This window comes from Larimichthys crocea, chromosome XIII (assembly GCF_000972845.2).
Source record: "Larimichthys crocea isolate SSNF chromosome XIII, L_crocea_2.0, whole genome shotgun sequence".
Taxonomy (NCBI): domain Eukaryota; kingdom Metazoa; phylum Chordata; class Actinopteri; family Sciaenidae; genus Larimichthys; species Larimichthys crocea.
The window spans coordinates 28,328,336-28,338,760 of NC_040023.1; the positions used below are offsets into that span (position 1 = coordinate 28,328,336).

Consider the following 10,425-nt stretch of genomic DNA (forward strand, 5'->3'; position numbering starts at 1 on the left):
CACTCACTCACTTGCCTCCAGTTATAGAGCTGGAGGTCAACTAATCTTTCTGTGTAAAGTGAAGGAAGAGTGAATCCAACTTCTATTTCAGTGTAGAGAAGATGTGCTGAGGGGACATCACGAGTCAGTGTGTTCTGCACACGCTACGAGATCTTTCAGAAGGAGAACTCCTCCATGTGTGTTTAGTCTCCAAACAATGCTTGCACCAGGAGTCATTAATAACACAGCACGTCGTGCTTAATTAGGAAAGTTCAAAAAACAGGCAAGCAAACTGCAACCATTCACTGTGTGCAATTAGCTGCTAATTACCCTGACCCAAAATAAGTAATCAATACACAGATTATTAAAACATTAATCAAACACCTCGCAGCAGTCAACGCCAGACACCCTTTTCATACTTACAGTTACACAGCGTTACTGTAGTAGTGACAAATCTAATAATATACATATCAGCGTGTGCAAGTCTGGAAACACGAGATAAAAGGTGTCATATGTTGACAGCCTTCTTGTCAATCTGACATTAATATGAAAAGGATCAGGTAGATTTGAGCAAAGACAAGTTTGGGTTTTTTCATCAGGTAATATAACCCAATAAATCTGTATCTATTTATTTCATCTACAACAGTCTCTAATCTGCATCTTTTCAATGTGAGCTAAACAACTATTTCTGTTGTTCCATCAGAGTCACATGTAATGTCTACTCGACCAGTTTCCCTCATTGACTCCATTAGCTTGTCTTTGGTTTGGCTGTAGAGTTCAAGTGTCACTGTTTCTGTAAAGTCACTTCCTGTGACACAGACTGATTCTCTTTTCAGTTGGATGGTAAATTTGACAGCGCATCCTCAGTTCTTGGCTGATTAGCTGCTCTCTGTGTTCTTTATGGTAGCTCAGGGCTAAAGGCTAACATGGTGGTGTGGTGTGTCATAAAGTTCATAAAGTCAGAAATGTGTCAAGACATCCGTTTTTTAAAGTTACTCACTGCTGTGCTCTGCCTCCCTCCACCAAACCTCCCAACAAGATGGTTAACCCAAGATTCACCCAAAATTCAATGCAAAAAGGGTCATGTTGCAACAACAACTATTAAAGTTAACAACAATGAATCTGTTTGTGGAGGTGCAATCTCTCGATTATGTCCTGTCACTTCATCAATACAGAATCTTCCTCTTCTGTATCATGATGCATCTTAGAATGAAGAAATTTCACAACCTCTAATCAGGAGCTGTCTGACAAGACGACAAGAGTTCATTGCACAGCTGTTTCATCATCACAATCTGTCTATGCGTATATACTACTGCTACTGTGGGACAAAGAAATGGAGCTCTCGGTTAATATCCTTCACAGAGGTGTCACAGCAGATGACAGGCCTATTGCAATCATGCACATGGCACACACACACACACACTTCACAGATTAAGTAGCCACGTTGGGAGTTCTCGATAAAAAAAGAAAAGCGATGGTGGAAGACGAACCATCAGGCTAGCGTGTGATAAAGTCAAGTTCACAGCTCCAGCAGCAGCCACATCACAGTTCACAAACACACACATGGAGATACACTGCCTGATAAGCTGTGATAACCACAACGACTTCCTCTAACTGCAAACTGGCGGTTTAAAAAAATTAAATAACAAACAGCCAAAAGAAATGAATGGCCTTTTCATATTTCATGTCTTAGTTGATGCCACAGGGGCTGAAGATAAATGTGACTGTTTGAATATACAAAGAAGCGCTTCCTGTCACCTTCCTCTGAGAAAATAAATGCACATATGAAATGGTAAAATTGAGAAGTTTAGTCTAGTGCCAGGCTGCTTCACCCTCCCTGAATCTGAATGAGAGCTTACAGTGACTCATCACCATCCTGTGTGTTGCGTAATGAAACAAAATTAGTATTATGTAAGCTGAATAAAGGGGATATTCCACATGTACGCGGTGGGCTGGATTTCCTGATAAAAGACAAAACAAGTGTGTGACAGAAGAGGCTTCGGAGCTCTAATGTTCCCTGCCAGCTCATCCATGATGGCGCAGCAGCTGAATAAGGACACAGGAAGTTGTTTAAATACGCAACGTGTGGTGGTGATGGTGAAAGACAAGACTACTTCCTGAAGGTGCCAGCAGTTTCATAATAATGAACTGACAGTTACTACATACTGCACATGTCAGGAAAGTTTCCCATGAAAAGTCAAAGACCTGCAGATGATGCCATTTATGTTTAATTCAAAAGTTCTGATATGTTTAACATCTTGTTACTCATTGCTACTACACACAGCACTTCCATGAGATTACTTGTGCACTGGATTCAATACTGTGACACCCGACACTGTATCAATAGCGGGCCATACCAAAGCAACAAAGAAAACAGATACTGCAGAGCCAATATTTAGAACAGAAGTGTTTCCTTTACATACAGAACAGAACCACAGTATACACACACATCAGTGTCATAATAAATATAGAAAAAAATATATAGAATATATACAGACTCATTTTTCAAACAGAAATGGACAGTTTGTCCTGTCACATTCCAAAACAATCTTCACTTCAGTTCAGACTGAAACAGATGTCTGGTGTAGCAAACATAGCTCACAATAAGCTTCCAGTGATGCAAAGGCCAAAGTAACAACACCCAGATATTGCAAAAAAAAGAAGCACAAAACACAGAACAATTAGGAAGTCTACCTGGGAGTCTTCTACAGTCAGAGCTCAACACAAAACCCACAGTGCAACTAAAAATAACTGAGTTACCTACCTTGGCAAAAAACTATTCTTTGGGATCTCTGGAAGCAAATAAAAACATTCAATGCAAACGCTGGCCAACAAAATAGAAACCCAAGTTACGCCTTCTTGAGACTAATTATCAAACTTAGTGATTCTCCAACAACTCCAGAGTTTTACCCCCCGTAGTCTGGCTAGTGCTCTGCTGTTGGCTCCAGGGAACGTCCAGCCTCGGAGTCTGATGGATCAATGGTGGGTCAATGGGGAAGAAGTTGGAGAACACTCTGATTCTTTAGAATGTGCAAACTCACTCAATCACTCTCAGGAAGAGCTGGGCCTGTTCCACTGCTGAGTAGATACAGTTTTTGGTTTGAAATGCCAGCATAGATATTCCCTGATTTTACTTGCAGGGGCGTTTGTGCTTAAAGGCACAGATCCCTACAATATCGTACATCCCAGCATGACCGGTGGAGGCTGCGCATTGAAGCACCAGTACATGTAGTTTGTAAAAATGTCCTATTGATGCAGATTAATCAGCCAAACTGATTGAGAGACGATGAAAGCTGCTGATCAAGGAAGAGGTGACAAACAGGTTTTTCCTGCGCAAATAATGAATCATTAACAAACACAACATCTGTAAAACCAATTAAAAGGTCCAGTGTGTAAAATCTCTTGACAGAAATGGAATAGCATATTCATAAGTCTGTTTTCATCAGTGTATAACCACCTAAAAATAAGAATTGTTGTGTGTGTAATAAATTGTGTTTATGTTACCTTAGAATGAGACTTTTATATCTAGACAGAGCGGGTCCTCTTCTACAGAGGCTGCCATTTTGAACTACTTCATTTCTACAGTAGCCCAGAAGCGACAAACCAAACACTGGATCTATATAGGACCTTTCGCATTTTTTAAAGTTGCACGGCCATTGTAGTTTCTCCTTCATGCTTGAACTGAGATTAAGAAGTGAGGGGTATTCAGTTGGTTGCAATTTGCAATTTTTCACCATTAGATGTCACCAAATTCTACACACTGGACCTTAAGTTCCAATTTTGTTGACAGTGTCAGAAAGGAGTCTGCTCGACTCTACAGTACATTTAAGGGGAACAGTTTGTGGTGGTTAGTTTCACTAACTGCTGCCACAGTTTACCATTAGGTTGAATCAACTCTCCTGACACAAAGACAGCTGGGACTGATTTCTCTCATAATGGTGGCAGGGCAGTGCCAGCTAACAAGCCCTTAAGTCCTGGTTATTTGTTCAAATGAACTCACAGACATAATAATATGGTATTTCAGTGAACACAGTGTGCATCGTTCCCATGTAAGGTTAGAGGCTAATAGCAGGTATTACTGGAAGTAGTAACAGCGATGACGGTAATGAGCTCAACTCTGTGGTAGGCATCATATTACTGCAATAATGCAGCAACAGGCCCAGCCTAAGTGTCAACAGCTGAACATCATGAGCTTTAAAAAGGAAGGATTTACTGCAGGGCTGGTGAATATTGATTACATTTCATTGTGCAGGAGTCTCAGTTTTTTTCCTGGGTCAATGTGTGTCCAAACCAAAACTCAAATCACAGCCACAAATTTGGAGAAATGCCATCAATTTGGCAGTAAATAAAATATCAGCACAGAGCGTGGAGTAAAGTCCAAACTGCACAAGGTCACAGCCGCCCAGTGGGACTGAGAGTGTGTCAGCATGCTGGTGTGTTAGCCAAGCGCTCTATCTGGCCCGTCTTCTCCCTGCCTGTTACTGGCAGCCGGAACATTTGCTCCACTGTCCAGTGAAAACGCTGGCAGAGTCGCTGGCACTGCCGCTAAAGGAATCAGGTTTCAGGTGGATCAGCTCTGTTGGGCCAGAGGCGCAAAGTTTCATGACCCCTTTGACTGAGCAGAGTGCACCGCTGGGGGGCACCTAATAGTAGACAGCAGGACTGTACTTGCTCTCGTGAATCATCGGGCCAAAACACAGACATAGCCTCACGGTGCACTGCTGACTCGGACCCAATTATTGTTTTACACAGTGTTTCTGAGGCAAGGGCAACGGCTCTGTGCTGTCACCTAAACCTGAGAATAAAAATCTAATCCTCATGTGAACACAACAGCGCTGGAGAGACAAGATGATGAAGCAGAAACAAATCAAATCTGGATGGGCAGCTGGAGTAAATGAAGCCAACGGGGCTAAATGTAGGATCTGCTTCCCTATTCTGATACAAGCAGGCATTTATCATTTCCCCTCCAAAGTCTATCTAGCCTTTTCATTTTAAAACCTTCAAAGCACCTTTTTCCTCTTAAGAAAACACAAAGAAGAACTAGATCTTTTCAGGCAGATGTACAACAGCAACACGGCCTGGCTCTAATACCGCTTCATTACAGTACACAAAAACCTCTTGCTCGCTTTCTCTGAGTGCCTTGTAATGTGGCACAACTGATAAGCCATTCTGCAGCCTGGGTACAATAATGGCACACACATCATCAACTCCATCCCCAATAAACACTGGGACATTTCCTATCATCTTCCATTCGTGCGTGTGAGGACAAAGAGAACCTGATCCCCACATTAGACGGGATACATTGTCATTTCTCTTCGTTTGCTGAAAGATTGGCGTTGAACAAATTTACATTTTGATGATTGAGGCACTGGATGAAAAGTCAGGGGATCGTCAAAGTGATTACAATTTATCCTCCGCCAAAAATTCATTATAATCCATCCGGCTGATATTTGAGTAGGACCACCCGTCAGACACAAACGTATGCGTCCCTAGAGCCACGCCACTAGCATAGCTAACAACTGTCACACATAAAGATTCAGTTGACATCTGTACTTTCTGTTGGCTGAGCAGGCAGAGACACTGTCAGCCTACTTAATGTTCACAACCTGCAGCTTCAATCTGGAAATGTGATACGCGGTGGCGCATATTAACTGTTGGTTAAATATGTAGAATCTGCCACATAAGAATAACAGCTGCGCTCCATTTACTTTTGCACAACATATTTTTCACAAGCTCAAAAATATTTGGGAGGTCCGGATCTAGAATTATTAAAGGTGATAAGCTTCAAATATTGATATGAATGAATGTTTAACTGGGATATTCCTGCAGCTGAAACTAACGTGATGTCATCAGTTAGATCTTTCTCCAGGAAGAGATTAATCCTGTTGCTCCTGCCGAACTAGAAAAACACCCAGCCCACTTGTGGTTGTAGAGGGTGTGTTGGAGTGGTGCTTTGCCTAATCACAAGTGATCTTTGGCACCAGCTTGCAGGAAGCACATTGACAGGAAAACAGCTACATTTCGTTTTGTCTTACCTGCTCAAACATCTGGTAAAGTCAATGCCAGATCTTCACTGCTGGCTTTCGGTGCTTGACATTTCCAGCACCCAGATTCCATACACATTTAGGTCAGTAAAAGAAAGTATTGAGGTTCAACAGTCAGCCCTCGATATCACCTCAGGGATGTCAACAGTGAACCGCAGAGAATGGTGTCTAGCCACTTATGCGTGTCAGTCTACAGGTTAATTTGCATACACACACACCACTGACAGCTTCAGGGGCTTGCAGTTTGAGGTCAGAAATGAAACTCGGTGTGGGGCCGTTTTCCTCCAACAAAGGCAAGATTAGAATGTGTGGTGCTACTCTTCAGTTCAGTAGGAGCACCAGCACAGTTCTGTAACTGTACCAGCTGCCACATCCGAGGATGGCTCGCAGCCAGAGATCATGTTGCTGCTGGCTGCTAGGGAGGAAGTGATGCGTGATGATCTGAGGCCATCACCCAGTTGGTGTGCTGAATGATTGGGACCGATATGCTGCCAATCAATGTGGTAGAGGGCGAGGAGCTGCTGTGAGTAAAAGCACTGAGAAACACTTGGAGAATAAGAAGTCAAGCTTAGGCAGGGCAGACAAGCTAGCTCTGTCAGCTCTCAAAGACCAAAGCTACCTCACAAGTACGTGCCAGTTTTTCTTTAAAATTAACCAGTTAATTACCAGTTAATTAGTGCCGAGCTATTGGAAGAAAAAACAAACTGAAAGTGACGTCCCGGCTGTGAAGCGGACGTGATGAGAAAGCAAACAAAAAGGCCGGCTTTGTTTTGATTGGATCCCCTCTTCTGGGGAAGTTTAGTAGTTTCATATCTGCACTAATATCAACCACGTCACTCTTCATAAGACAACTGGAGACTGGGTGACACTAATTGCACTCAAATTTCCAACGAGCCGTTATTCAGAGAGCCAGAGCTTTGAGGACAAGATGACAGGTGGATCAGATGCCGTCTCCTTGTCAGACCTTTCACTGAGGGAGGTCCGGCTCACTAGTGAGCAAGCGTTAGTACATCAGACAGAGACATAAGTACTAATGAAGCGGGGTGTGTGTGTGTGTGTGTGTGTGTGTGTCTTTTTTTCCTTTTCCTGATGCCGTCAGGTGCGTGATTAACGCAGCCCAAACTCAAAGCATAACCAACAATCCACGGGCCGGCTGCCTAATACCGCTTTCCTGTCAGATCTGATAGCACGATCTAGCACTCTTGAAGGGAAAGGACTATTAACTAGCCACATCAGAGAGAGAGGGAGTGAACGAGAGAAAGGGCAACAGAAAGAGAACAAACAGGGTAGTGCAGGGGTGATGTGACTGTTAGCTTTCCTGCGATCCCCTTTTAAAAAGAAAAGCTAACGGAATGACAGCAACCGTGCAGTGAGGTCATGTGCTTGCACATGAGGGAGCTGTCATCGGGCAGTGATCAGAAAAGGCTGCTGCTTTTGACAAGGTTCTTCAGTGTGAAACAAAACTACTGTCCACGCATTGCAAATGTCTGTTTGGTAGACACACCGCAGGTTCAAACTCCAGCCTGTTGTACATTTACAGCAGGAAAAACAGACCACTTCCCCTTCACGAACACATATGGCGCTCACACACACACTTTCCTACTTTGTACTGCAACTGCTGCGTGTCAATTTCCCTTGTGATAGATACTTAAGATTACCGTACCTGATAATTGAGGTGATGGAAGTTGTGTTTGAAATACTGTAATAACCAAAATGACCTTTCTACCTTCTGAAGTCGAAATAATCAAAAACTAATTTTTGTATTTGCAGTTGGTCCATTTTGTGGTACAGTTGGGTTTTGGTTGTTTTTTTGCAATATGCAACAAATATCACCCAGCCTTGACATACTGTGTCATCTGATCATTTCCTGCGGGGAAAACACACACACAGTATCTCTCACGTCTCCTCAGCTATGCAAACATCTAGTTTACATAATGCCGCCAGTCTGATCGCAAAGGGAGAATGATAGTACAATGAAGCAGCGCATGAATAAATTTCACTCCATGTCACGCCGTATTAGACCTTCAGACAGCAACACGGCAGGAAAACTGAAGGATTCTCAGCCCAGCCAAAACTCTCAAGCCTCCTCTTTAATTCAGCAGACAAGACATGAAGCCGGCAGCTTTTAATCCATGCTGCTGGTCTCAGAATAATCATTAAATGCTTTTCAGTGATGCAATGCAGACTTGAGCCAGGCACGGCCCCTTGGTGTACAAATAAATAAAAAAATAAAAAAAGCTTGGACAATTTCTGGCAGAGCTGGTAGAGGTTTTGAAAAGAAACAATATGAAGGCCAGAGCAAAGGTTTGGCAAAGCGCTTAATCCGGGTTGCTTCACTATCTCTGAGGTAAGCTCTGAAAATCATATTACTGGATGGGAATATAAATAGGAAAAAAAAGTGCAGAACCGTTCTGTTGTGGCTTGTCTTGCAGCAAAGTCTGCTAACCTCGACCTGCCTCAGACAGCCTGGTGGAAGAGCTCCTACCGTATGGGGGTTCAGTGAAACTCTGAACGCTGTATGAATTGGAACAGTGCCACGCAGGATCAAGAGTATATTTCAGTGTGAAGGCAACAATGCTTCACAAACTTCAAATATCAGCAAAGCCTGCGGGACTAACATGCGAGATAAGATAACAATACAAGCTTTTAAAGGCAGACACATGACACTGGGGGCATGGCACACAACTGTAATCGGTGCTAGTGCTGCTGCGAAGCGAGCGAATCAGGGCAGCGGTGAGGTGATGTGCGGGTACACAAAGGAGAAATCTGTGTCACGGAGGTCCAGCCGGTTACCGAGCGACTGCCTGTTTCCGGGTTCAACCCGCGTCAGATGAAGCTGTCACCATTGTCCTCGTTTACTCTGCCGTGGCACCCACTCCACCTCCTCCTCCACCACCACCGGCTTTTACAATGTCGGACTTGAATGAACTACAATAGATACGCAGGCGTCACAAAAAAAAGGTGCGTTCAATTGATTTTTTAAATCAGTAGACTGGTCGGGAAATAAACAGAAACACGCAGAGACATGTAAGATGACAGACTGCTGGCTTCAGTCCATATTACTACATTTTTATCCAAAGCGACTTACAGGGAGCAATTTAGGGTTCAGTATCTTGCCCAAGGACACTTCGACATGCAGGCTGGAGGAGCCGGGGATCGAACCACAGACCACCTGATTAGTGGACGACCCGCTCTGCCTCCTGAAGCACAGCCATCAGCCGGCCTATTACTAATCACAATGATAAGCTTTGGAAGCAGTCGTCGTCAAGTTGGCAGGTAGCTGCAGGTTTCTGAGTTCCCGGTGGTCAGAGCAGACAGCAGTGTGTGTGGTATGACACACACACACGTTCAGAAACTTCCTTAACGTTCATGGATAACAACCTATTTTATCAAACAGGTCAAACCGCCTCGGTGTGGGTGGGTGGGTGAAACAAACTCACCAGGGGTCAAACTCGTGAATTATGCTCTCGAAGCGGATGACAGCGAAGAGCCTGGAGCTGAAACCGGCCAGCCAGGCCAGGAACAGGATGGTAAAAGACAGCAAGGACTGCCACCCGGCCGGCTGCGACAGGCCGCCGGACAGACCTCCTCCTCCTCCTGCTGCCCCGGCGTTGCTGCTGCTGCCTCTCTCCGCCACCGCCGTGCTGCTGCGCCCGTTCCCCGAGTACGACGCTCCGGAGTTCAGCGAGGATTTGTGTTTGTTGTCGGAAACCGGGTGATGCTCCGCCATATTCTACGTCAGTCCCCCGTCGTGGCGAGCGAGCAAGCGAAGCGAGCTATCTTTTATCACACGGGAGAGAAAAGCCGCCCCCCTCCTCCTCCTCCTCCTCCTCCTCCTTCCTTTTCGCTGCCACGCTCCACTTCCGAAACCACTTGCACCACCTTCCCTAACGCACCCCGCACCCCCCAAAAACACCGGCTGCGATTCCAAACTTTCTAACCTTACTTCCCAACGACCACAAAACCAGCTGGATAACCCCGGGAAGTCACATAGCAGCGCAGCTTCGCGGCGGACTGGAAGTGACACATGCGGCTCGAGCCGTTTCCTCCTTCCTTCCTTGGAGCTGGATAGAGGGGGGCGGGAACTACTCGTGGAGCAGGAAGAGCTGTCAGCCTCTCACAGTGAGACAGGTACAGCCAAGAGGGACACTGCTCCAGGAGAAACCCAATCCCACGGTAGAGCGCCCGTGACAGACAGCCGACCCGACCAATGGGGATAAAGCATCCCGGGTCGGTGAAGACGATCAGGCGCGAGAGAAAAAAGTGAAAGACGTGCGGGTGACAGACAGCGGGAAGAGCGTATGGCGCGCGAACAGCGCAGGCCAGATGGAGTCAAGCGAGCCAATGAAATAAATGAATTTCTCTGGACCTATTGAATATGTTGACAAAGCAAGAGTCAGTG

General features: G+C 45.0%; 1 protein-coding gene across 1 annotated transcript in view; it reads right to left on the reverse strand.

The window, feature by feature from the left end:
* Window positions 1–10,193, reverse strand: part of LOC104932568 (dolichyl-diphosphooligosaccharide--protein glycosyltransferase subunit STT3B) — a 55,848-nt gene extending 45,655 nt beyond the window's left edge. Inside the window, exon 1 of the mRNA XM_010747831.3 lies at window positions 9,464–10,193. Within this exon, the coding sequence (XP_010746133.1) occupies window positions 9,464–9,753 (290 nt within the window). The 5' untranslated portion in view covers window positions 9,754–10,193. The remainder of the gene's footprint in view (window positions 1–9,463) is intronic.
* Window positions 10,194–10,425: the final 232 nt, after the last annotated feature.